Below are 27,854 nucleotides of genomic sequence, written 5' to 3' on the forward strand. Positions count from 1 at the left end.
TTATTTTTTTCTTTAAAGATTAAAAAGTAAAAGAGAAATGTAGTGTGCGTGTTGAACTTGAGATTTGGAATTCTTGGCTTCAAGCTACAGCGACACAGTTGAAAGTTTATCAACTTTTCAATACTAAATTGAAACCACTAACTTTATTTAAACTGGGCAAACCAGCGGCTAAAATGCAAATTGTATGTGGGAGCGTGAAAAAGCACCAAAATACAATGAATCCATTGAATTTTTATTTTTCGTATTATCTTAATCTCTTGTGGTCACAATTTGGCAACGCTGTACCTCTTCGACGTCACTACCGGTTAATTTTGTTGATTCCGGTTGATTCTTATGTTGTGTTTTGCGCCACTGTCAAGGATTTCATGCATAAATGTGGAATGTGGTAAGTTTTATTGTTGATCTTAATCAACTGGCACATTTAGAATTGTTGGTTGGTTTTGTGATGAGAAACTGCTGCGACTAATAAACGTAATTAAGTGTTAATGTATGCTTTTCGGTGTGGTTGAACATGACACTTGCTACTTGCTGGTGTAAATGCAAGTTGTGAGAACGATAATAAGAATGTTACCGCTGTCATTCTTTTTAAAGGAAAAAGGTCCGTGCACTATCCATTAATTAATTAACAGTTCGTTGTCATACTGGTGAATGACGAGTCACTGGTGCTATTTGCTTGTTCCTAGTTTAAATCACCTGTTGAGTCATGACTGCTCCAGTATACACTGCACTGTAGTCGGTGTTTTGCTGTGAAATAATAACTTGACAAACAATTCTACTAAAAACGCAATGAATCCATTAGAAAGACATTTTAGAGCAAAAGAGGGAACTAAATATTGTGTACGGATTTGCTAGTATTTCCTAATGTTCAAATGCAATTAACCGGTATCATTTCAGGTAACGAAATGAACTTGTTTTGATATTTAATAATATTAATTTTACGTAAATTTATTGTCATGATAATAAATTGGCATATTTAGTGTTATGGCTTTGGTTTGGAGGTAAAAAAAGACATTTGTAGTTCCAGTGCAATCTTGTAGACTAAAATTTGTCACTGCCAATAATTTATAAATTATGTACACAGTTCAGACAATCTTTTGTAGAACTAATGATGTTTTGTAAAATTAATATATGCATTCCATATTTTTTTGTGGAGTCAGAGAAGACTGGATATCTCTGTTTTACTATTAGATATTTTCAAAATGATTAATGGTGTAGAAATGGTATACATGTTGATGAAATATGATGGATGTTGAAGGTTTATGGAAGAATACAAACAAAATGTCTCTGGGTTATTGCTAATGGAACTGAACTGAACTGTGGAGAAAAACTTTTTTAAAAAATAACATTAAGTAGTGGATGCCAAAGCAAAATGAAATTTTGTTGGTGAACATTTTGTGGTAACATTCGTAACGCAGTGTGTGTTTTGTAACTTATCCGTAGTTGCTGCTATCTTTTAGCACACATGGTGGTCTCTTCCATATGCTGGATTATATTTGAAAGGTATGCAGAAGAGTGAGGAAATTCTTTGGGTATATTTCTCGTATCGGACAAACGGATTTCTTCAAATTTACAGGAGAAATTACTTACCGAATACAGTTTCTTTAGACTTGGGGAAGTGTTTTCTCGCATCTTTCATTGAATTTTGACGGTAAATCATCTATTTTTGATATAAAAGTGTGACCGATGCACGAAAGCTCTTGTATCCATTTACTGCCAGGTGGATGTAAACTGTGTGTGATGACGTAATCCCGGTCAGTGTTTTTGTAACTCAAGAAGGTACGTTTCCGCAAATGGTTTGTGTGGCTATGTGTCAATGGTTTGTGGGGCTATGTGTCAATGGTTCGTGGAGCTATGCAAGAATGGTGTGTGGGGCTACACATATTTTTTTGGAACCAATTTTTAACTTCGTGACCCTACCTAACCTAACCTTACCGGAAATGGTTCGTGGGGCTATGCGTCAATGGTTTGTGGGGCTACACACGTATTTTTGGGTGCAGTGGGGTGGAAACACTGCATGCCGACTACAGTAGTGAAACTGTGACCACCATTATGCGTGTTACCAAAGGCAAACAGAAACCAAGAAAACTAACTCGATATGTCGCAAATAAATCTTATTTCCGTGAAATAAGCGAAATGCCACCTCCAGCAATGTTTCTCAATGCCGAATACGTAAGTACGAATATTGAAATTAAAAGAACTAGCAAATTTCAGCCGTTTGTCCGATACCAGAAATTTACCATTCTTTCTAATATACAAATTAGCATTGCAGAAGTTATCATACTTGCAAAATTCTGCTGTTTCAAACTAATTTTTCATGATATAAACATTTTACTCATGCAGAAGAGGAAGGAAAGTGTAGAACAGTCAAATTAAAATAGGCTAGTCTAATGTACTCATGACAGCGTCTAAATTGGAAGTTGGGTATCCATCACTGCACTAGGCATATCACCATGTTTCGTAACAAACAATGAGTATATTTCATTCTCACAGTATTTTACATAGTTTGAATGTTACAGATAATGATAAACTATGTTCAACAGTATTGTTGGAACTAGTAGAATATCATATCTGTTGTGATGAAGTAAAAACGAAACGACAAGACCCATGGGCAGTTATTGTGAAAAGGGTGTATATTACTTTTTAATTACCACTAATGGCAGTATTAGATTAGGCTTTTATTTCCGCTTCTGCATTGAGACGTTTTATGCTTCAATGCGACAGAATTACAAACTAACCTAAAATGTTTTGATTCAGTTGTAATGGTTTCGTATGGTAATGATATCGCCAGGTGAATACTATGTTGTCATATGTCTATCTGCAGCAACTCTTCAGGAGAACTGATTGAAGTTGAACGTATGCGGTTTTTGAATACACTACACGATTTGCCCAAACATTGCAGCAATACTGATAATTGACACCACTTGTGAATTCACTTTGGAACATGTCACATTAGCATGTATGGAACATGTTAACATGATCAACTAATTTCTGATGAGATACGGCAAAACAGTATTCATTTGGGAATATTTGCACAATTACCTTCAACAAATTATGCATCCTTTTCACATTTTTTGATTACAAAGATGGCGGTAATAAATTTCCCAGGATTCAAGGAAGAGCTGTAATGCATGTTAATTTTGTTGGTACTACTTTACTATACCGGAGACACCTATCAATTTCCTATTTCACAATTTTTTACATTGCTAATGTACTATTCTGCATTGCGGAACATTTCTTTAGGTGAAATAATGAATTTCTAACGAAAATAATGTCTATTTCTTACATTAATGAGTACTGTTGTTCCTTATTTCCCACAAACCATCCACGGGTAGCCCCAAAAACTATTGACGATAGCCCCACGAACCATCATGGGGACGAGGTATGTCTACTAGGTTAGGTTAGGCCTGTTAGGTTCGGTTCCATTTGCACTCCTTTCGTTCAATTTAGCATATATGGACAACGTCGGAATTACAAATTCCACGGCATCTTCCACACCCGGCAACAACTTCACGACGCATCCTCGACACGTCATCTTGTAGCAGCAGCAATAGCGCGTATTGTGCTCTCGTGCAGAAAGCAAATTGCGGCAGCAGCAATAGCGCATCTGAAATAGATTTTCATAGAAAACCACATGCATTCGCATTAAAATGGATCAAAACTACATTCCCGAACATCAACAACGCTACAGAAAATGATTTGCGTAAGTACTTTCTCCTGTACTTACGATGGTGCAGTGGTAGCGTCGTCGCCTTGTAATCAAGGAGTCTCAGGTTCGATACCCGGTGGAGGCACAAGTGGTCTGTAGGTCCAGTCCCGATTAGCCTCACTGTGCATAAAGTGGACTTAAAACACCAAATCAACCAACCAACCACTGGTATCGGCTCAGAGCATAAACATGATGTAGGTCCTCCCTCATGACATAGTATAATGCTGTTGTCTTGTAGTCGAGAGGCTCCCAGGTTTGATAAATGGTGCAGACTCATTGCACAATGGCTTGGATACAACTTGAAACTGTATGCAGCCTATCTTGGCATAAGATTAATATTATAACTTTTTATAAAGTGCAATGTAATTAAAGTTGTCATTACATACATGGAATTGAAGTTGAAAAGGGCAAGAATTGATTCCTCCTGCACACCATATGGCACAATGTTCACCATGCACTGTTGCCTATTGCATGTGAGAAATCTCTCTCTGGAGTGTTAATATGCACCATGCAGTACTGGGCATATGCTTTATGTACAAACTTTTGACAAAAAATATGCAGGTTTGATCAGGACTCAAACCTGGGGATCTGGCATACTGTGCCATTGCTCTACCAGGGTCATACCATGTCAAGTGAACCATGTCAAAAACTATGATCCCATAGCAATCCCATAACTAAACTTCTAAAACTTGATGTTGAAATTTGTATGTTTCTATGTGCATTTTTTAAAAAAAATCAAAATATAGGTTTTTGAAAAATTCAATTTTCAAAAAAAGTTTTAGTGACCTTGAAATGAAAAAAAATGGAATGGTAGTCATATGATATATCTAATTAAACCTCATAGCAAAAGCAACAATTTGGTCCTTATCCCAACCTTCTACGTCAATTCTAGGTTGATTTATGAGTTTTTTTGTGATTGCATGTGTGTTGCAAATTGTGCTATTTTTCATACTTTAGAGGGCTCTAACTAGAAAAGCACAACAGATAAAAATCGGAAATTTTGCAGTTTTTCCTACCTTAGGGTAGTACTTCATGACAATTAAGAATGAATAAAATTAGAGATGGTCAGGTGTTTTCATTGGTTCACTTGACATGGAATGACCCACCAACTATGCTATCGAGCTAGTCCTGATTTTGTCTGATTTTTTAATTCTGCTGTTTTACCTGCACGGAATTGTCTCTGTCAATGATACTACAATGGCACTGTTGTCTTTGAGACATTGTTGACATCAACGGTGTTTAGAATCTCCCAGCATGTAACTATATTACCATATGATCCAGGATTTGAACCTGTCTTAAGTTTTTACAAGCCACTGTAAGCAGACGATAACTGATTGCCATTTGGTTTGGAATTTTAAGTCAGTGTTCTTTGCACTAGTTTATATTGTTATGGGAAAATTCTGTCCTAAATTATGCTGTTTATTTAAAAGGTGTGCGGGCCCAAGTTCCAATTGTTTAATTCTGAATTTATCATGGTGCACATGTATCTTTTACATGGTTTGATTCCTAATTATGTCTGTTAACACATACTTCAGAGTCTCAGTGATAACTTATTGCGTGCTTTCTGAAGAATGATTTTTTCCTTCCATATACTCCTGTATGATTCTTTGTTTGCAAACTGCCATTTTTTTGTTTACTGAGTCATGGATATGGACTGCTACTGCTTCATGAGCATGGAGTATGAAGGGGGTATTTTGTTGCTAAATGCTTTTGTTAGGTTAGGCAGGTCAGATTGATTGATTGATTTAGGGCTCTTGTAATTGAAATAATACCCTTGAGCACAAAGCCATTCAAGCCACGCATGAAAAATCTGCAAAAAACTTGTGTCCAAGTTGATCGAAAACCGAGAATGGAAGCTACATTTCAAATCACAATTTCTCTGTTGACTAATATTTATTTAAGCTTTTAACTGTGCTAATTAGTGTCCCCAAGCTTCAAACTTGCTCCCACAATCATTTCCAATTTTCTAAAGCACTTCCAAACACTCATATAAAACTTGCCAAAATTCATTAAACATTCGGAACGGTTGCCAGTATGCATAATCCAGCATGAAAACTGACAGCACAGACTAAAAGGTGGTTGGTAATTGTGGTCAGAGTAGACTTCTGCATTGCATTTGTTTTGTGTGTACTGTATGCATGCTGAAAACCAGAGATCTTGTCTTGTATCTTACATATGGTGTATTGATTGATTTGCTTAATTTTACTTCACCTTTTGTGCCACTTTTGGCTAAATTTTTGAAGATGGTGATGAGTGATGATATGATGAAATTGATGAATGGACACTCACAAACAACCGTGCCAAGGCCAGGATTCGAACCTGGGACCCCTTGCTTCGTAGCATAGCCATGGAGGCCAGCACGTGGTGTTTTGTTTGGTGCTCTCACATGCTAATGCTGTGGTTTAAATTAATACATCTGGTCTACTTATGAAATCTCCACCGAAGGTGCTGGACTTTGACATGTTTTGTGTGTGTGTGTGTGTGTGAATCCATTCATAAATTTAATTTAATCACCCTTCATCATTATGGCCAAGATTAGCTAAAAATATGCAAAATTATATCTTGTCTTGGTGTAATCAGCCCTCCAGTTGGAGCCCCAACATTTTCACCATCATGAGGACCAGTGGCGTGTCCATAGGTGGTTGGTGGAGGTTGTAACCACCTTCTTGCTCGTGCACAGTATTCCTAAAAAGAAGAACGCCAAAGGCAGGGAAAGATGGCAAAGCAAAGGCTTAAGGAACTACATATATGTAGCACTCCCCCCTCATTTCGAAAATCCTGGGCACGTGAATGTTGAGGGATAGCAAACCTATTCTAAAGAGCCAGAAAAAAGTGGCATTCTGACTCAATTTGCTAACTATGTGTTATGCAGTAGAAATTAACTTAACAGACCTGTTGCACCATGAAATGTATGGGAGTGTCTTACGTGGTACTTGTTGATATGTCTGTAAAAGTGAAATCATGTCACTCAGTGAGTTGGTCCACTTCTGTTTTCTCCTGGCCGAACTCCGTGGCGGAGTGGTTAGCACAGTGTGCTACAACGACAGTGGTGCATGTTTAAATCCTTGCCTAGGCATGGATGTTCTTTGTGAGTTTCCCTTCATCATCAGAATTAGGGCCTCCCCGATGGTGCAGTGGTAGCATCGTCGCCTTGTAATCAAGGGGCCCCGGGTTCGATACCCGCTGGAGGCACATAGTGGTTCGGATCCCACTTTAAACTGTAGGTCCAGTCCCAATTAGCCTTAATGTGCATGAAGTGGACTTAAAAAACACCAATTCAGTCATCATCGGAATTGACCAAAGGTGATGCTAAATATCAAAAATGGAAATGAAAGTCAAATTCTGTTTTCTCCCTCGCAATATTTATTCCACTCTTTTCTTCTGAGGGTGTCTGACTGCATGCAGCAGCCTTGGTTCAATTTCCGGGGTGGGTGATGTAAGGTTGGAATTTTTCCAGCCTTGTCCCTGCATAAAGTTGCTCTGGGGCTCACCCAGCCTCAAATCAATGGATGCCTGGGGGCAACCATAAGGGATAGTGGCAGCCGGAGCATGATCCTGATCACATTACCTCCAAAATGGCAGAGATCGAAAATGTGTGGGGCCTACGCTTACGTCCCCTAAATGTGCATTCATGGCACTGTGGTATATGTACAGGAAAATTTACCTTACCTTACCTTACTCGGTGGCTGCTGCAAGAGGTCACATTGGGATGTTAACATTATGTTCTATAGTGTGTAATAAGGTGTACCATAGCTGTAATATGATACTATTGTGGATTGTGAAAATGTACAAACACTGATACCTTGGCTCGGTAGTATCGGTCGTAAGAATATGTAGGTTGTGTTCTGTAATTGTGTAATTCTTGTTTTTTCAATCTTCTTAATTTTATTTTCCAACCCTCTTTTTTAGATTTGTGAGCAACAAGGAAAAGTAGTTCTAATGGGTAGTATTGTACAGTGAATGCTGATTACACAAAATGGGTACTCGAGTTGCTTCCACTCATTTTCCCGACAAAACTCTGGCGGGTGTTCCCCAGCTTCTGGAAGACTTGCAGAGACTTGCCGATGACCGGGAGTCGGCTGACATTGTGTTCCTTCTTGGTCGAGAAGAAGTCCCTGTTTATGCTCATAGAATCATCCTCATGGCAAGGTACGGACTGAAGTTTGTTTCCTTATGCTTATGTGCACTTTGTTTTGCAATGCATGGGCTACTAGTAGTGTGCTTGTTTGTGTAGAATAATTTTTATTGCAAGTGTGGCCGCTGTTCATTATTATTGATGCTTGTTTGGCACCTGTGTTTGTGTATAATTGTCCTTGTAGCATAAGCAGTCCCACATTTGCTTCTTGACAATGACACAGTGGAAGGAAACTGCAAAACCAGGAAATATGGGTCGTTAGCTATATACATATTGCAGCAGTATGTTTTTATTCCATAGAACTGCAGAGGTTCAGTCGGTAGCGTGTGTGACTGCCATGCAGAAGACTCATGTTTGATTTTAGGTGAGTATTTTTAATGCTTACGTCCTGGCCTGAAAATACTGTGCTTTTCCCAGGAAACTTTTTTTCTTCAGAAAGTCATAGAAAATATGTTGCCAAATGTGTTATTACTTACCAAATTTTTCTGAAATCTACGAGACGTTCTCTTTTCACAGATATATAACATGCTATTTTCTCACATTTCTGAATATTTTCTGTCACAATTTTGTGAAGGGAATATTAAACAATGTAAAAGTTGCTGAAAACAATTTCAATACATAATATAGAAATATTTAATGAAGGATAACAAAATACTTCTTCCAAAGCGGAATACTTGAAAACAGGGCTCGAAAAATCCCGGTCGCCATGGCGACTAAAAATTTCAGCCTGGTGACTGTGATCTTTTGCTCTAATATGTACGAAATTTTGATGATTCTAAGTTCAAATTGCAGCAGAGCGTAATTTAGCAAATGATTTTTCTTTTCTTTTATCAACATTGTGAACATTCCATAGAGTCAGTAACAATTTCTTACCTTTTGCCCCCAACACCCCATTTCCTGCTTTCTCAAATAATTTAGCGATGTTCTGAATACCGTGATGCTCAGCATCATATACAGAGTGTTTCAAAAGTTGCACAACCCAAACTTTGGAAATGTATATCATGAAAACCGTAAGAGATATTTACACCAGGTTTTGTGGATTATAAAGCCTCATCCATTGAGATATTTTTCAATGCTTAAAATTCAGTTCACTCCGTACAGAAAATTATATAAATCAATAACTGACTGAAAGCAGCATTCAATTTTTTGCAGAAATGAACTTCTGAGTAAGAAAATATGTAAGAAATGATCGAAGGGTCATAATTAGACATTTGATGACTGATGTCATGTCAGTCTGTCATTTGCGACAAATACTGGTCATGTGCAACATTTGATGAATTTTTGACTGGCGATTTTATTGGTTGAGTAAAAAGTGCCATTTTTGGGACATATCTCCGTATATGGCAACACTAGCAGGTCGAAATATTGACAACAGTCGCATGCAACATGTGTCTAAGTACTGGCTATACATTTACGTGAAAAATCAAGATTTTGTGCCGAAATTGGACTCTTGAGGGAATCCTAGGCTGCTCCTGGTTACATTGAATTCTCTTCGCTCACTTTCGCCGCTACTGTGCCTGTTTTTTTAAATTGATTCATCAACATGGCGTATTCATTGGAGCAGTGCGTGTGCATTGCTGAAGAGTATTTTACTACTCATTCTTACACTCATGTGCAAGAGGTTTTCCAATAAAAATACCCTGCTTCTGCTGTACCTCACAAAGCAACTGTTTTACAACCAGTCCAACACCAAAAATGATCCCACAAATTGTTTCAAGAGTTGGTATTTATTGTTGAAAATCAGTTCTCAGATTTTTCAGCTAATTAACTTTTTTTTTTAAATAATGTAATTGCACTTATTTAGATAAATGCTAACATACATTTATGAACCCAGTGATAGCCTACAGGATTAGTTTAGTGCAGAAAACCCGGTGTAAATATCTCTTACGATTTTCATGATATACAATTTCAAAGTTTGAATTGCGCGACTTATGAAACATACTGTAGTATGCACAATTGCTACCTGGCGCCTGATTTTCAGAGCTTTGAAGAAAATGTTTCAAGCACTGCTTGTAAATAATTTGCACAATGTGCATATAAATTGTTCAGTGTAAGCTGAAGAGTATTAGCAAAGACGTAACGTAATTCAATATGAGTACAAATAAAATTCAGTAATGAAGAAAATGAGACATCTAGCAGTTGAAATTTGAAAGAGGTGGCTGCAACACATGTACACAAGAGACAGGGTGTGATTATAGCCCACCATTCAAATATAATAAAAATGTGTAGAGAATGATGGGCTAACCCTGTTGACAGTCTCATAGGACAGTAGTTGTCTGATGGTCTTAGCCCATCCCTTGACCTGAAAGGGTTAAGTGAATATCCCTGCATGGAGTAGTTCTGGGGTTTACCTCCCCCATACAGAGTTGAGCTATATTATCTTAAGGCCAAGTGAACCACTTTGGTGTGTTGTGGTGATTACCAGGGAACGAATTTATATGTAAACATATAATCTGTGAAGTTGAAACCAATTATAATTGTATTATATTTGTTCTTCATGGCATGTAAGGGCCTCCCCCATGGCGCAGTGGTAGCGTCATTGCCTTGTAATCAAGGGGTTCCGGGTTTGATACCCGGTGGAGGCACAAGTGGTTCGGATCCCACTTTAAACTGTAGGTCCAGTCCCGATTAGCCTTACTGTGCATAAAGTGGACTTAAAACACCAACTCAAATTCATGGCATGTAGACTTGAAAATTATGTTTTTATTTTCCATATTTGTACATATATTAGGTTTTGGCATATATTTGAGCTATTTTTACACATTATTTCCACATTTCAGAATTTTTGTCAACATATAGTCCATATTGGTGCAATAACTACATGTCCCTATGTGACCAAAAGAGTTAGGTGAATTTCTTGCAAATAACTGACAAAGTCTGAAGTTAAATGAATAAAAGTTTACGACTTTTTTTTTATACCCTCTGATTGCGTTAATTACAATTTTTCTGTCATCCGAATAATAATATTTATTTTTGCCCTTCAATTTTACACCTTCGGGCTGTTTGCTTTTGCTATTGTAAAACGTTTGAAATTCCATTTTTTTTTTTTTGCAATTGTTGTCAACAATAGAGAATGAGGTCTCAAACATAACCTCCTGGTTGTTACAAACATTATTTTGGCAATGTTGTAGTAGAGTCCCAAGTCAAGCAGCCCATTGATAACCCACCAGAAGCATGGGCGTCAGAAGCAGGGGGGTGAATGGGTCGGTGGACCTCCTCCCCCCTGCCTTGGAAATTGACATCGTTCATATAAAGATACAAGAAAGCCAAAAGTTCGTTACTCTTAATGCTAAGAACAGAAAAAAGTTCATTTAGTTAGTATTCAAACAGAATGATTAGGGACATGCATATTTTGTTTTTGACGAAAAAATCGAAATTTGAAAAAAACACATTGTAGTGTTAATTTTTCATGTTTTTGAAAGATGTGAGATGCATTTTGTGACCATGTTGTGTCACGAAATAATGCGAAATGAACTTAAAAAGCGAAATTAACTCTTAAACACGAAATTTAGGGTTTATTCACCGACACAACACCTTCTGAGGTCTGAATTATCCTGACGGTTATGCAATTCCCGGAAAATTGATTAATTCTGGTGGCGTACGCAAGGGGGGGTTACGGGGTTTAAACCCCCCCCCCTTGAGCTTGTGAAATATTATGAAAAATGCTGTGGAAAAAAATTAAATGGACAATTTTTCACAGTCAAAGATCTGGGACAATAATATTACTATTACTACTTCTTCTTCTACTACTACTACTACTACTACTACTACTAATAATAATAATATAATAATAATTTGAATTATTATTTCCATGCAGCATGGAGAAAAGCACAGCATTGCAAACACGTGTCTTTCAGAGTGATGCCTTGAAAATAACCACGAGTTTATGAGGTTAGGTTAGGGTAACTATGATTTAAAAGAGAAAAAAGTTGTTCTGTATCTCAGTTGCAACAATGTTCAACACACTGGCGTATGCAGGATTTATTTTTTCTGGAGGGGCTGGAATAGTAAATGTGGATAGCAAATGGCTTCGATTTGGAGGGCAGGATGCATAATAAAATATTTCATATTTTTGGAGCTTTTCAATGTATTAAAATTGTATTCAAAGACAAAAATGGTAATCGGGATTCACTTTAAAAGAGGTTTCGCATTTACACATTTTGATTTTTTAAAGTTCTTAACGGATTTTTGATTTGAAAATTCTGATTTTATCAAAATTTCGGTAGGGGCTGGAACACCATCGGCCAACCCTCTACGTACGTCAGTGTTCAACGAACATGTATTTTTTTTTGTGTGAACAATAAGAATTCACTAAATAAAGTTCTAGGTTCGTTGTAAGAGGTTAATGTATAGACAAAGGCTAGGCGGACAAGAATACAGTCACCAGTTCGCCTTCCCATTGTATTGTTTACCGCAGCTCGTTTGAATGTCTCTCTTTAAAATGTCTCACCTTGTTGACTAGACAATTATTCAAATGACAATAAGCTTAACTATTGTAAAATGTTTTGTTGGTAAGAACAGCGAGATAATCCAGATGTGAATTATCGGGGACATTTATGCGGGGAAGAAGCCGGAAAAATTCAAACCAATTTCGGGAATCGAATCCGGATCTCCCGTGTGATTGTCACTTGTCAGACGCTCTACCGACCAGATCACCGCAGCTCCTTGGATGAGTTCCATACTTTGATTATTTCAATTTATTTTAAAATTTTTAAATTTTTATTTTAAAACATTTAAAATGTTTATGTTTTATAATAAAATAAATTACTGCCTTGGTCAGCATATTTAGTTTTTCATAATCATGGAAACAAGGCTTAATGGAGTTACAATTTATTTTAATATATTTTCTTGTATTTATGGATCTTCTTCACCCCTGAAATGTCTCGCCTCGTTGACGAGACAATTATTTCATAACGAAGAAACAAACCATCACAGGATTTGATAAAAATCGGATGACTAGAAAGTAATTTCGTTCTATTGTTTTCATAAATACTATATTTATGTAGATCTCTACTACTCAATAGTAGTAGTAGTAGTGGTATTTGTAGTATTATTAGTATTAATTTAGCTAATTAATTAATTATAAGTATTATTAATTAATTGTGATTATTATTATTTAATTAAAGTATAATAAAACAATGGTAATGTGAATTTGGAAAAAAAGTTTTAGAAATAACACCCCCCTTGATGAAATCCTGCGTACGCTACTGAATTCTGCTGTTAATATTGGAGAAGCAAAAATGGACTCCTTTACACAGAAATAAACTTAATACTCTGATAACTACATAAATGTGCTATTAGAAGTGAAATGTTACTTCTGTGGAATAATTGTAGTTTTTAAATCAAATTTAGGATTATATTCACAATTTTAAAACCAAAATGTCTTTTTATATACCACTTTTCATCCAATGTTTCACCGCTATAACACCGATATTTTATTTTATTTACCGCTTTGAACCCGAAATTGACTCAGTTTTTGTACTGAAATTTTGCTTTTTTATTTACCAAAAATATGTGCCTCTAAGAATAATCAAAGTAAAAATGCATTGGATCAAGAACATTGGGTGAAAAATACAGGAACAAGATTATATTCTACCATTTCATCAAAGAACAAATCGTTCCATGTTTCTCAAAATTCTAATAATCACAGTTGTAGGTGAGAGGTAACACAACAAACTTTATTAAGAAAAATCCCCTAACATTTAAAGCCTTTTCTTGAATGAGACGTGCAAAAGTTAATATCAAAATGCATTTCAGATAAAATTCAAAGGAAATATTGGAAAATATTGGAAAAATAGTTGTGCTGGTCACTCGTTTGTTGGATCGAGTCTCCACATTTATATAATAATAATAATAATAATTATTATTATTATTTTGAATAAAATTTGTTTTTATTAGTTTATAATTTATTATTGTATAATAGCATTTATAATCGTGGTAATAATACTCATTGTTTGTTATTTTTTCTGCTATTCAACTTTTGTCATTTGCCCAAACCCCCTTGCAAAAATTTCTGGCGACGCCCATGACCAGAAGAAATTATTTTGTGGCACAAGGACGGGATTCTGTTGTGGTTTCTCTTCAAGACAGTCTCGGTAATACAGTAGTTACAATGCCGAGACTGTATTTTATGCAGCTTGAGTATTGTCTTATATTATTAAAAAGGTAAATTATTACAATTTTAGGTCCATATTTAAGTCCATATTTTGGTGAAAATAACTAAATGTGTATTTACATATTTAGCACATTTTTACTGCATATAAATTCGTTCCCTGGTGATTACATTGGCAGACTTATGAAAAATGCTTCTCCTTCCATTAAAATTGTTGATCTTTCTTCATGAGCAAAAGTAACCAAAACTAAAAATAATTCAGGTGCCAGCCGCTTTTTTCAGGAGCCAGGATTTTTTTGTTCAAATACTGGCTAAGAAAGCCATGAGTTCAACTTAAATGTGACCTTAAAACATATAATTTATGAATTAATTAGGGCTGAGCCGATACGACTTTCAACTGATACCGATGCCAACACTCTCACCGATTCCCACCGATACCGATATTTCAAAATTGCAATAATAAAAATTTGTTCAAAATATTGCTCAATATTGATTTCTAATTTTTCTTTTCCAATTAGCAGAATATTAAAAAAAAAATACATAAGAATATTAAAATAGATATCACAAAATATAGTTTTTAGTGCAAAATGAGAAGAAAGTTTGAATTGTGCATAATTTCCAGGATAATTACGAGAATTAGACTTCACGAAAGTGTTGCGTGACATTTTTGTGGATCCCGTGAATAATTCAAAATGCTGGAAAAGTATCGGCTGGTATTGGTAGATTAATTTCAACCGATACTTTCCGATACTGATACCACTATTATCGGCACTAGAATTGATACAAGATTGCATTACAAGTAACTAATTCTTGGGCCAGAGTAGAACAACACACTGGTGTTTTTGATGCATAAAAATTAGCATTTCCCTCTATCCACTAATCCTTGCTTTGATGTGCTTTCACCCATTCTTCAAGATCTTACCTACTATTAAAAATGTTAGTATTTCACAATTTGATGCAAAATAATCACCAATATTGGGTAAGTGATGGAAATTATCTCCATACTACCTTATACAGTACATGGTGGTTTTTGTCTCCCCCCCCCCAATTTCAAGCTGTAGGTCCCATTCTGATTAAACTATCTGATGTGGACAATGAACCACACATAATAATACAAGCTGGTTTCACATCATGTCATTTGTTTGGATTGGATTTCTTCAACTGACTTGTGTTCGATACCCTGTGGAGGTACATAGTGGTTCAGACTCCACTTTAAACTGTAGGTCCAGTCTCGATTAGCCTCTGGGCACAAAGCGGACTTAAAACAACAATTCAACTCAACTCTTCAACTGACTTATGAACATTGCCGACTTCAAGTAAATATTGGAGGCCACTGGTGTGTGGTGCTGATCACATCACCTCCACTGTTGGCTGTGTTCACACTCCCTATATGAAAATCCCACTTGATAGGAGTTCAGTTTGCATTCGATTGAAAAACTGAGGTTTTACAATACAGGCACCAGGCTATGTTTTTTTTTCTTTCTTCAATATTCTACCATTTAATCCAAAGAATAACTAGTTTCCAAAATTCGAAAGATTAAGTTTTATTTGACAAGTCAAAGAACATAAACTTTAAGACTAACAATTCCCTCTGTCTTTTAAGCTTTTCTTTAAGGTATGTAAAATTTAATAACAAAATATAATTGTAATAACTTTGCTTTTCAATACACACTGTATGAAACTTAAAAAAAAAAAAAAGTTGTTGGATATTCACTCATTTGGTGAATCAAATGGCCATGGTAGCCCTGTCGTAAGGGCGTCCAACTACCATGTGAGAGATCCGGGTTCGATCCTTAGTGGAAGAGAACCAGGATTCTTTTCACCTGTTCAATCAGCTCCGACACCCACCCAGCATCGCATAAAGTGGCTACCTGGAGGAAACTGGGGGTAAAGGCAGCCAGGGGCATGGTGCTGATCACATCACCCCACCTTCAGCTGTGATGAAGGAAGTGCGGGGCCCTAACTCCACACCCCCTATATGCCTTCATGGTGTGTTGCAAAGCACAGGGGAGCACTTTATTTTTTTTTACTTTACCTTCATCTACTCGATCTAGGTGCGTTTCTAGTCCAATTAATTTGTCAGGGAGATACTTGCCAACTGTTTATTTAACAGTGCTTTCTTTTAGAAGTAAATTGGTCACCAACTTTTCTCATTGATGTAACCATGCAATAAGTAATCACAATCATTTTAACATTTTCCACTTTGCTATGGGGGCCAGTCTCTGAATGATTTTGCGATTTACTGTATATTTAGTATCTGGGGACTTATTACTATTACCCGTGGTGTAACAGCCCATGAGGGCTAAACCAGTTACAGGGTGACATGTGGTCAGCATGACGAACTCCCAGTCATTGTCATAGGTCTCCGTGACTGGGTTACGCTACTCGTTCATAGTCCCATACACAGGCCAAAATCTCAAGAGAAGAGTTGTTATGCTTCCCCCATTAGACTCGAACCTGCACTTGTTCCGTTTCCAGAGCCCAAAACATGATGCCTTAGATCACATAATCTTTGTGCGGATATATCTGGGTACTTGCTTCTCTCAATATATTGCAATTAACAGAATCAGTTGTTTTCATTGTGTGTACATAATTAGTTCATTTATTTCCATGAAGCAGTAGATTTAATGAGTAGAGACAGGCACATGAAGTGGGACCCAAAATTATTGCTAAACATCATGTACCCACACTCTGCATCTACTTATGATGTGGATGTATTCCACTTCTGTTAAGAAGAAATGTGCTGTTATATTATTCACTATGCTAAATTTGTGAAATGAGTATTGCCCAATGTAAGACGTAAAACAGTGTCTTGCTTAATTATTATTTGTATAGCGCAAACAAATTAATTAAAGTTAACAGAGTAAAAAAAAAGAAAAAGTGAAGTGCTCCCATGTGCTTTGCACCATTCCATGAAGGCGTGTGGAGTTAGGGCCCCTCACTTTCTTCATCACGGCCGAAGGTGGGGTTGATGCGGTCAGCACCACGTTGCTGGCTGCCTATACCCCCAGAGCTTCCTCCAGGTACCCACTTTATACGAAGCTGGGTGGGCGCTGGAGCCACTTGAACAGGTGGAAAAATCGCAGTTCTTCCCCACCAGGGATCGAACCTGGGTCTCTCGCATGGTAGTCAGATGCCCTACTGACTGAGCTACCGTGGCTAAATTAACAGAGAATAAGATAAATAAATTTTGTTTGCTGTGTGAGAAGTAAAACACTTGAAAAATTGGGTTGTGATATAATTTTGTACTTTGCATTACATTATAATCTTGATATGATTGTGGCTGTGACAGTTTTTTGTTATTTGATGATTGTGTGTTGTTCTCGTTTCTATCTGACAAGCGTGTAAGTTGATGTAGCATTCTTGCAGTACTGATTAGAACGTCCTTTCTATCGATTGATTGATTTGTTGTTTTAAGTCCACTTTATGCACAGTAAGGCTAACCGGAACTTGACCTACAGTTTAAAGTGGGATCCGAACCACTTGTGCCTCCACCAGGTATCGAACCCGGGATTCCTTTATTACAAGGCAACAATGCTACCTCTGCGCCATCGGGGAGGCCCATCGTCCTTTCTATCAGGCGACAGCATGTGCTCTTTATTAATAACTTGCAATAAGTTATATTTCAGTAATTTGAAATTTAAAATCAAATTTCTAGCAGTCTTAGCGACTTTTCATACCACAGCGTCAAGCTACACATGTTGTGTGCCACTTCTTGAGTCACTAATCAAATGCTGTAAGTCACATAGCATGTATGTGTAAAAGAAGGCACTTTTTTTATTGCACTGCTTGGAAAATATTAGAGACAATAATTTCTGGTATGCCAGTACACTCAAGGCAAGTAATTTGAAGCATGTTGACTGCATGAGCATGATCCGTGTTCCAGTTTGAATAGATATAAAGTTGTAGTATTGTTTTGTTTTCCATCAGGTTGTGATATCTTGAAACTTTTATGCTTTCGTGTTTGTTGTGTAGTATTTGTCCTGTCACGTGCTTTTGTGAAATGCTATTGTGCCCGTCCTCCTATTCTAGCAGTGTGTTGTATCTGTTAGATTTGTTTTTGCATGACACTTTGCTGTTGTGATTGTGATGCTTCTCTTGTCTTCAAAAACTTTCATTGTTGTTCTGTGTTGTTAAGCAAGTGTGACGTGTTACGGTATCCTGGGTTGCTCAGTGTGTCCATATTTCAACCATAATATGCATAATTATTCAAGCTGACGTTTGTTTCTTTTTGGTAGTGGTGGGAGATCATCTTTGAACATTCAAGGAGATTTGTTTCCTTCATGAAGATGCAGTAAAAAGTGGATATGGAATGTCTGTTTCGAAGTCGGAGACTGGTGTTCAAACTCGAAAGTTGTTTTAGGTAAAGAAAGTCCTCATCTACATGAATGAAGTTTAGGAACATGCTTGTCTTACCTATCGGTAAGCAGGAACACAAATGGAAACGGCATGTGTGAAGTAAAACTGTTAAAAATTCTATATTTTGCCAGCTTATTGTCATCATTGTCAAGGTTAAAAATGAAGTTTAAAAACAGGTACGTAGGTGGAGGAGGAGTACATGCCTATCAGCAAAAGCACACCTCATCAACTGTTTTAAAACTCCATTGCAACCTTTGTGGGCCTCTGTGCACATCGTGCTACAACGACAGGGGTCCTGGTTTGAATCTCAGTCTGGGCATGTGTGTTCTTTGTGAGTCCCTTCATTAATTTCATCCCATCTTTGCAATTAGCCAAAAGTGACAGAAAAGCAATGTAAAATAAACCAAATCAATCAATCAATTTTAACCTTCACAATGCTGAAGAAAAAGCTGGTAAAGTGTCAGATTTTTAAGAGGTGTACTTATATGTGCTGTGTTTCCTTTTGCATTCGTGCCTACCGACAGGTAAGTTCAACACATGGTGTTAAAAACACTTTATGTGTATAGAGACATGTTTGAGAATTATATTTTTTAATTATCTTTTTGTACCTGTTTGCGAAAATAAACATATAAATTCTGATGTTTATTAATTTAATTTGTCAATGAGTTCCAAAGTTCATACTTGTCTGAATATCATTGGCAGTGACTCGCTTTTAACATTTAGTTTTACTTGGAGATTACATGAAAAAAGTTGATATTTTGTGCCATGTGTCATCAACATATAACCGTAACCTTGACAACAGTTTCAGCATGGACCTTCCTTCAGTTTACCTCTGAAATTATTTGACCTTACGTTCCACTCCACCTAGCAAGCAGAGTTGGGTAAGTTTCTAAAAATAGTAACACGCTACTGTTACCATTACTGTGCTTCTAAAAGTAATACATTACCCTAACCTTGTTTCAAAAAGTAATGTTTTACACGAAGGACATTCAACTGTTTACACAAGTTTCACCTGTTGTGTATGTTTTGCCCAGTACAAGTTTACATTCACAACAATAAATCCTGCAGTTATGAATTTTTCAAGTCAATGTAAATAAAGTAATGCAAAGTAACGAAGGAAACAATGTTACAATTACTTATGTTACTTCGGTAATATGGTGTTATAGGCAGGAGGCATAACATATTGCCTTCCTACCACAGCAACAGGCAACTGTGTGAGGGGGTGTAAAAATAACCGTGTTGGTAAATCTGCCACCCATTTCCAAAGCTTCCAAATGTGGCTTGTTTCCTACCAGGGCTTTCTCAATTCCTTGTACAGTACAGAAATGTAAACACTGCTCGAAGTGAAAGGGGGATGTGGGGGGCTGTTATCCCCCAAGCTAGCGAAATTTTTGCAAAGCATCCCACAGCCATCTCACTGTCACCATGTTAAATCATAGGAGCATCCCCACCCCAACTAACCCCAAGACTAGATCAAACATCCCCCAGCTAACATTTTCCCTTGAAGTGCTGGATGCAAGTACATCGGCAACAGCTTCTATGTGACACTGAGTTGCAGGAGGATTGCATAGTTACACCTCGTACTGTATAATTCAATTACTGAAAAAGAAGTGTTACTAACACAATTACCAAATGAACAATGCCTTAAAAGTAAATTGTTATGAGGGCTGCTGGAAAAGTTTCTGCAATCAATATGAAAAAAGACATGTGAAATTCTGGGAATGGCTTTATTGTTTTTCAAAGTATTCACCCTTAAGATTGATACACTTTTGCATACGCTCAATTTGAAAGCATTTTTTCCACTCTGAAGCTGATACCTCAGAAACCGCTGTTCGAAATTCATCAACAGCTGCTTCAGGTGACACAAATTGCTCACCACGCATGTTATTTTTCATGTGTGGTAACAAAAAGAAGTCATTAGGTGATAAATCAGGTGAGTACTGACAATGAGTCATTAATTCGACATTTTTTACTAGACAAAAGTCAACAGTTTGGTGTGCTGAGTGGGAACTGGCGTTGTCGTGGTGAAGAATAATGTGACGATTTGGGTTTTGTTTTACACAATTCATTGATGACCTGTGTCAAACAAATTGTATACCACTCAGCATTTACAGTCCTTCGATCTTCTAAAGCTATTGTTGCCACATGTCCGGTATAACCGAAGAAAGAAGCAATTATTTGCTTGACAGCACTCCTCGAACGAACAACTTTTGTTGGTTTGGGCTCAAAACACCCAAACAGTCGATTGCATTTTAGTTTCGGGTTCGTATGAAATAATGTACCTCTGTTACCTTAGCCTGAAGGCTATATGCACGTGATTGTAGCACCCAATACATTTGATGCCAATTGTGATTTTACATATTAGTCTTGAAATTTTCACGTGTTGTTGTGTGTGTAGAATGAAAAAAATAAAAAAAGTTGTGAAAGTTAATATTCATAATAATTAACGGATTATATGTTTAATTGAAAAACACAAGGTTCAAATGCAAATATCATGATGATAAACATGTCTGCAAAAAATTCATTTTTGGAAAACCTGGAAATGTTAGGGAATTTCATAATCAAAAAATCGTAGCAACCCTGGACTGTTATCTAGGTCAAAGTTACCAATATCCAGCTCATGCAAATATGGATATGACTACCCTTTTTCAAAACATTAATATTATTACGAAGTTTAGAGAATGAAAATAGTACATTCTTCAGGTATGGTATAGTGTGTTTAATGCACTGATACATACCCAGTAGAAGTAATAATTAAATAATAAAGTGTTATGGGTATGAGAGAACCCACATGCTCACTTTGCTCCAATGGCTTGGGTCTCCCTGATGGCATAGTGGTTACATCGTCACTGTAAGCAAGGGGTCCTCTCTTCAATACACAGTGTTTTGGATCCCACTTAAAACCGTAGATCCAGTTCCGATTAGTCTATATGTGCATAAAGTGAACTTAAAACAAACTGTAGCATCTACTTAATCAGAACCAAATTTCATTTTCATATCCCTTGGTACTTCAAGTGCTTTTGTTCTAATTTGCTTTATTTTTTTAAAAAAAAAATCTGTGTGTTCCTCAAAACTTAATTAGTATCAGAAGTTATCGAGTTCTATCTGGTTCCATAAGGAATGAATGCACCATAGTCAGATTGTTTGAATTGCTATTGACACTAAAAAAAGAAGCACAGTATCATATTTTCACTTGCATAACTTACTTTACCATTAAGAACTGTCACAGAATGTTTGCATGAGTAAAACTAGAATCCTGTAAACGAAAAAGCTTGGAAGCGTTAAGGGGGTGAATGGAAATGTGTCCCCATACATACGGAGGAGAAACATGATTTTGTATTGGTTGGCACAAGCAGTGAAGCAAAAATTGTAACCTTATAGATTTCATGAGTCACTTCATAATACTTAATAAAAGTAAATTCTATGGCTCAACAGCCCTCTAAGTGCCAGGGCTTGCCAGAGAAGCCTTTTGATTGGATGACACATTGTCAACGCATCGAATCCCACTGTTTTCTGGCTTTCGACACAGGATCATAATATTTCATAAATTGTATATCATTTTTATACTATTAAATTTGTACCAATGTGCAGTCGGTAAAATTACTGTGTTACATCTATGTTGTTTTGGGACAATAGTTACACACGCTGCTGAATTTCTTAATTCTTGTTATATTGAATATATACTTCTGCTGTACAGGTTAACTTACATGTATGGCTTGTTGAAACTACAAGCTATTTCGTGAACCTTGGAAGTTTTAGATTTCATCTGTGTATCGTATAAAGACCAAGAGGGGGATCAAAGATAGGCTATGGCAGCCTTTAGCCACTCGCTTGCTAAGCGAGAGGAACGTTGTAAGAGAAAGGGGGGTAGCTTGAAGAGCTACGTCTACACTCAAACTGCAAGGGGACTAGCACCGTGAAATAGGAACACACTGACATCTATTTAAAAACACTACCTTTGAAGAGGCGGGGTGATAAAAGACATAAGGAATGTTCGTTTACCTGACGCTCGGTGGAAGTTCTCGTCCTTGGAGGTCCTTGCTTCGATGTGGTCGTACCCTGTAATAAAGACGGACGCAGGAGCGCTTTTCGGGTCTCCTAAACTCTAGACTCACGTATACCATATACCAATGTTCTAAATAATATTCTTCAACTTTCCGATCGTTCGTTCCTCCTCCTAATTAATAGTAACTAAGGAGCTCTCTCGCGATAACTGAATTGGCGTTAACCGAAACCAACTAAGACTGAGTTCTTTCACAACTATTGGCTTCGATGGAAAACGGGAAAAAAACTAAGACTGAAGATTTTCTCTCGCGACCTATTTAACTGAAATTCGAACTATCGGCCGTTACAACGGTTGCCTCAATCGCGTCCTTTGGCAACGGCAATTCTGAGTGAAAACCATGATTCCTGATTTCATTTTCTAATGCAATGTCAGCGGAGTTTTTCCAACTTCGCTGAAGGACGCTGTCGTGATGAGCTTTTAAGAAGCTCTTTTTCAATGCTTCAGCGGGACCCTTTTTATAACATGTTTAGCTTATTTATTTATGATGCCCGGGTCCTAGGTTCGATTCACGCCTGCGACGTGATACGGTATCGCGCACGGATATTGTTCTTAGGTTTTCAGCATGAAACAGTTTTCTTAATAAATACCATATCAAGACAATCTGTGTGCAAATGTGTTTTATCTGGCAGGCATTTCAAAGTTTCATGTCTCTTTTCAGCTCTTGTTACGACCAGCTTCGGTCATAAATATTTTATAGGAACCCCATTGACGTAAATTTGCCGGTTTTTGCTCAACTCCCCCTGCTGTCACTTTCTTATGGAATATCTCTCGATTTTTTTAACAGGTACCTCTGCAAATATCAATTGGATCCCAGAAATATTGGGACCCAAATTTTGAGAAAAAAATAATGAAACTAGCATTTTCAATTAGCTATAACTTAATGAGCTCAAATATTTTCTGTTAAAAGTTTGGATGTATATGTTTCCTCTAAAACAATATTTGTCTTATATTACATTACTTCCGTACTTAAAAATCCTAAAATTTGATTTTTCTTCAAAATTGAATAGAGATGGTGAAGAAGTACAGATGAAATGTACTCAAAATAATGTTTTTTTTACCCCAGCTTTGTATCATTTTTTTAGCTGAATTATAATCATCGCAATTGTTTGCAAAGATAAAGAACATGATTTTTTTTAAAAAAAATGCTAGAGAAACCAGTACTGGACCACTAGGTATGGAATGACCCTTATGTAATTCAGAGCCAGTAGCCGCCGCTACTGGTTTGACATGAAATCACCCTCTTTTGGTTTAAAATTAATGAATATTTTAATTATTGTACCTTTGTATGAGCCCTTGATCCTGATTGGAGGAAACGGGCTGCAATTATAGAAGGTAAAAACATACATAAACTGAAGTGCCTTACTCGTCACCCTGCATTCAAGCGCCACATTGTGGGCTTTTTGCGTGGAACATAGCGAACGCAAGACTCGAGGATTTGAAGCGAACCTCTGCACACCTCGCTCCCCATTGCGGCATCGTACACAAAGCCCGCACGCATTACTTCGTACTTTCCTCGCAGCGGTCGTCCCAGGAGACCAGGGAAGAGGAAGTTGAAGCGCATTTTGCTTCATCAGCGACGTCTTTCTTCTCTGGTAGCGAAAGAACTTCCTGCGAAGAACGCCCTCACAAAAGACCCAGCCTCCCCGAGGAACGGTTCGTTCCCTCTCCGACAACTGATGCAAATCCTGTTAACCCAACACGGCGAGTAATTCCCGCATGATTGTCTTCTAACTAAGGCAATTCTTCCTCGTCGCAGAACGTCACCGCGACCTCCTGTCTCTTCCGCGGGAACCCACGAGAAATTTGCTTGATTCCCGTGAAATCCCTCTTTCCCTTTTTCGTACAAAGAATTCAATCTCGGCTCGCGACGCCGGAGCCATTGTGCGGAAGGAGAAATCAAGTAAATGCGGCCTCGCTCTGCTTCTTTTCTTCTTCCGCCGACTGGAAATAGAGGCAGGGGTTAGGAGCCGAGCGCGGTCTGCTGAAAATTAAGAAATGAAAGGGAAAGGAACGCCCGAAATAGAAGTTTCCCCAGGTGAAATGATTTAAGCAGAAATTACGGGCGGTTGCGAGGAAAGCTGTAACCAACAGCAAATCGGACTTTTTCTCCTCGTTACAGCGTCTTGGATGTTGGTAGCTAGGCTGGGCTTAGAGGAGCTGACGCTCTTATACTATAGAGTGTGACTCCCCGATGGCGTAGTGGTAACGTCATCGTCTTGTAATGAAAGGGTGTCGGGTTCGATACCCACTGGGCACAGTGCTTCGGATCCCACTTTAAATTGTGGGTCCAGTCCAGATTAGCCTAAAGTGGACTTACAACAATTGAATCTTGCGAATATCAAACTCCCGATGGCGTAGAAAAACACACGAACGGAAAAAGGACAGGTTGAATATTTTGTTTGTGTTAGGAAAAGTCGAAACTTCCATTTGATTAGCCGTAACGTGAAGTTGTTTGTCCATAAGAAATACATTGGAGTCTATAAATAATTATTCATCTATTTTTTAGATTGTTTCTAGCTTAATAACACAGATAAAGATATATAAGCAGCTCTTCATCGAAGGTAGGAAACCCGCTGCACGGACCTCCCACTGAGAAATGGCCCCTCCCAAGAAGTTGGGTAATAATACGTTGAGAGGCGCTGAGAGCACCACTCGCACTTTTTGCTTCCGCTTCTTCTGGCTAGCAGAACAAGAGATGGCGCTGCTGAATTTCACTGATGTCGAGGTCAAAAACTGACGTCACCAAACTCCCACCTCCCCGGAGGGTTGGGGTTTCCCAGAAAACGGCGTCCTGCAATTCTGGGAAGCCTCAGTGCATGTATTTCTTCCTTGTTTGTAGTCTATAAGACTTTCGCTTGTGTCGGTCATGTGTGTCGGCAGACGAACGAGTTAATAATGAACTTAAACAAAACAGCTTCCATTTGCAACATGGAGAGAAATTCATACACTCTTGTGCTGTTTTGTTTTACAGTAGCAGTGCCCATTCCGACGATATTGAAATAACTGCACGCCCGGTGCGTAACTATTACTCTTCGCCTTAAACTATTCAGGACCCCACATGTGATACGCCACTGCGTTGAGATATACCGCAAATAAAACGAGGCAGTGTAGGGAGTAATCGCATGTAAAAAAAGCGTCGATAGATGTGGCAAAAGTTATGTTTTTTGCGGTGCAAGGTTAAGAGATCAGTGGGTTTGTAAAAGCAGAATGAATTGGTGCTTCTTACGCGGAAGAAAAGAGAAGAGAGAATCTATATAAAACGTGGCGGGGGCCGACAGAATTGCTCCATCCCCCCTCCCCCCTTCTTGGCCGCAGATTTTTCCCGAATTTAGTGCCGTCATCTCTGTATTTCGGTATCGTTGATTTCAGGCGCGGGTGCATGTTACCAGGTGGTGTCGAGATCGATGACGCACCCTCGCTATCGATTCTACCCTTCCCCCTTCCAACCCCCCCCCCCTTGTGAAACTCTCCCTTTGCTGCGGCGCAAAAAGGGCTCCCGGGGTTGGGGGTGCCAGGCTTAAACTGCGTCGGGGATGGTCGGTGTGGGGTGAGTTGAAAACTCCAGTCTGCGAAAATGCAGATCCCTCGCAAGACTTTGCAGTTTGAGATATTGGAATTGCCGCGCAAACAGGCGGAAACCTGGAGAAGAGATCTGGAGGATGCTGCATGTTGTTTAGAGTGGGATCACAGTCGAACGTTGCTCAGGCGTTTTGCCAAGTTTTTCGTCCTTTCAATCAATCGAGTGCACACACAAAACTAAATGCACTAGAAACTTCTCGATTGATGCGCTAAAGTAAGAATCAAGTGTACGGTTTGATGTGTTTTCGAATGTAATTTGTAAAGGTAACGTCGAAGTGCATCATACGTATGATCGATCATGAACGTACGCAGGATTTTCTCCAGGATGGGGCACGCAAGCTAATTTTTTCCAAGGGGGCCAAAGGAGGCATATTTTTCCTTACAATATTGATGCCCCCTCAAAAACACTGCTTCAGTCTGAAATTATCAAATTTCGTCAACACCCTCATACTAATTAACATAAATTACTGTGAATGAAATGAAATTGCATGTGAAATATATAATTTTTAGGTGGACATTCATTTTTCAGGGGGCGTGCCAGAAACGAAGTAAATTAAATCATTAATTCATTCAACTAAGAAAATAAGGCTGAAGCCCCCCCCACACACGCCTTTCCTAGGACGGCTACTGTAACTTTGATATACAACTTGACGTCATCACGCGATGCACTTTCGGAAGCAACAGCATGATGTTCGGCAATCGGATTCGCGGGTGTTAAGGAAAGAGTATGAGAAGCCTTCTTGCAGCGAGTAAATTTGCTATTTTATACGTTGTTGTTGAATTGGTGTTTTAAGTCCACTTTATGCACAGTAAGGCTAATCGGGACTGGACCTACAGATTAAAATGGGATCCGAACCACTTGTGCCTCCACCGGGTATCGAACCCGGGACACCTTGATTACAAGGCGGGACACTACCACTGAGTATTTTATACGTAAACGTTCCTCATATGATCACGGTAATTATACCTTGAGGGCCTCTCCGATGACGTAGTAATGACGTCGTCGCCTTGTGATCAAGGGTTCCCAGGTTTGATACCCGGTGGAGGCACATAGTGGTTCAGATCCCACTTTAAAACTGTAGGTCCAGTCCTGATTATCCTATCTGTGAAAGAAGCGGTCTTAAAAACAACAATTCAATTCAATTATACCTTGAATCACTTCGACGAAGACCATCCGCCATGTTTTTTTAACGCAGGATCTGATCTGTTTTCTGAGGCTGCAAGCGTGATTTCGCGTAGTGAATTGTGGAGGAAATTATGCGCGGAATATAATCCACTTAATTGGCATTTCGAACTTATCTCCCAATAAAAAAAGCTAAAATATTCACGTGGTGCAAAATTCTGCCTGAATTTGCCTTTGCCGAGGGAAGTTTTCCTCCACGTGGTATCACCGCTGCAACCCTCCCAACAAAACTGCATATGCAGCGTGCCATTCAGACACACCCCATCCTGAGGGTTGAGGTAACATCAAGAGGTGGTTGTTCATAGGGTCGCGAAGCATCCAGGTTGACATGGCCTCCTGTTGTCGAGCACGGCTTATCTGTCCGTGCAAATGTAAAGTGACAACCCGTGGGTGTTATCGTCCGCCCGACAGATGTCGCCTGCGTCCAGGTGCCATTGATAACACCTGCTGTGCATCCAGGGACGGTTGACATGGGAAGCCATGGGTGGCGAAAATGTCCACAATTAGATGAGCGTGTAACTGTGATGGACATTTTCTCATTACGCGCGAAATTGCAAGGTTAGAGAAAAAAAAACTTTTCAGTGCTCTCTAAGTAACCAGTTTGGGTATGTGTGTATTTTTCTGCAAGGCTGAAGGACATACTTTTTTTATTCTTCGTATGTACTGCTTTCATTGTAGAATCATTTATTTTGTAGTTTACGTTTGTTGCAAGCA

The 27,854-nt window shown here is 38.2% G+C and overlaps 1 protein-coding gene across 3 annotated transcripts in view; it reads left to right on the top strand.

Moving 5' to 3' along the window:
- Nucleotides 1–318: 318 nt before the first annotated feature.
- The window catches only part of LOC146005011 (serine-enriched protein), a 197,245-nt gene continuing 169,709 nt past the window's right edge, over nucleotides 319–27,854 (top strand). Inside the window, exons 1-2 of one of the 3 annotated variants that reach the window (XM_083144130.1) lie at nucleotides 319–385; nucleotides 7,616–7,855. In XM_083144130.1, the coding sequence (XP_083000256.1) occupies nucleotides 7,683–7,855 (173 nt within the window). In that variant the 5' untranslated portion in view covers nucleotides 319–385; nucleotides 7,616–7,682. Of the gene's footprint in view, nucleotides 386–578; nucleotides 599–758; nucleotides 895–7,615; nucleotides 7,856–27,854 lie in introns of those variants that run through there. The other 2 variants (XM_083144132.1, XM_083144131.1) reach the window with 2 other exon arrangements.

Source organism: Lepisma saccharinum, chromosome 22 (assembly GCF_977018435.1).
Source record: "Lepisma saccharinum chromosome 22, izLepSacc3.1, whole genome shotgun sequence".
Classification (NCBI taxonomy): Eukaryota; Metazoa; Arthropoda; class Insecta; order Zygentoma; family Lepismatidae; genus Lepisma; species Lepisma saccharinum.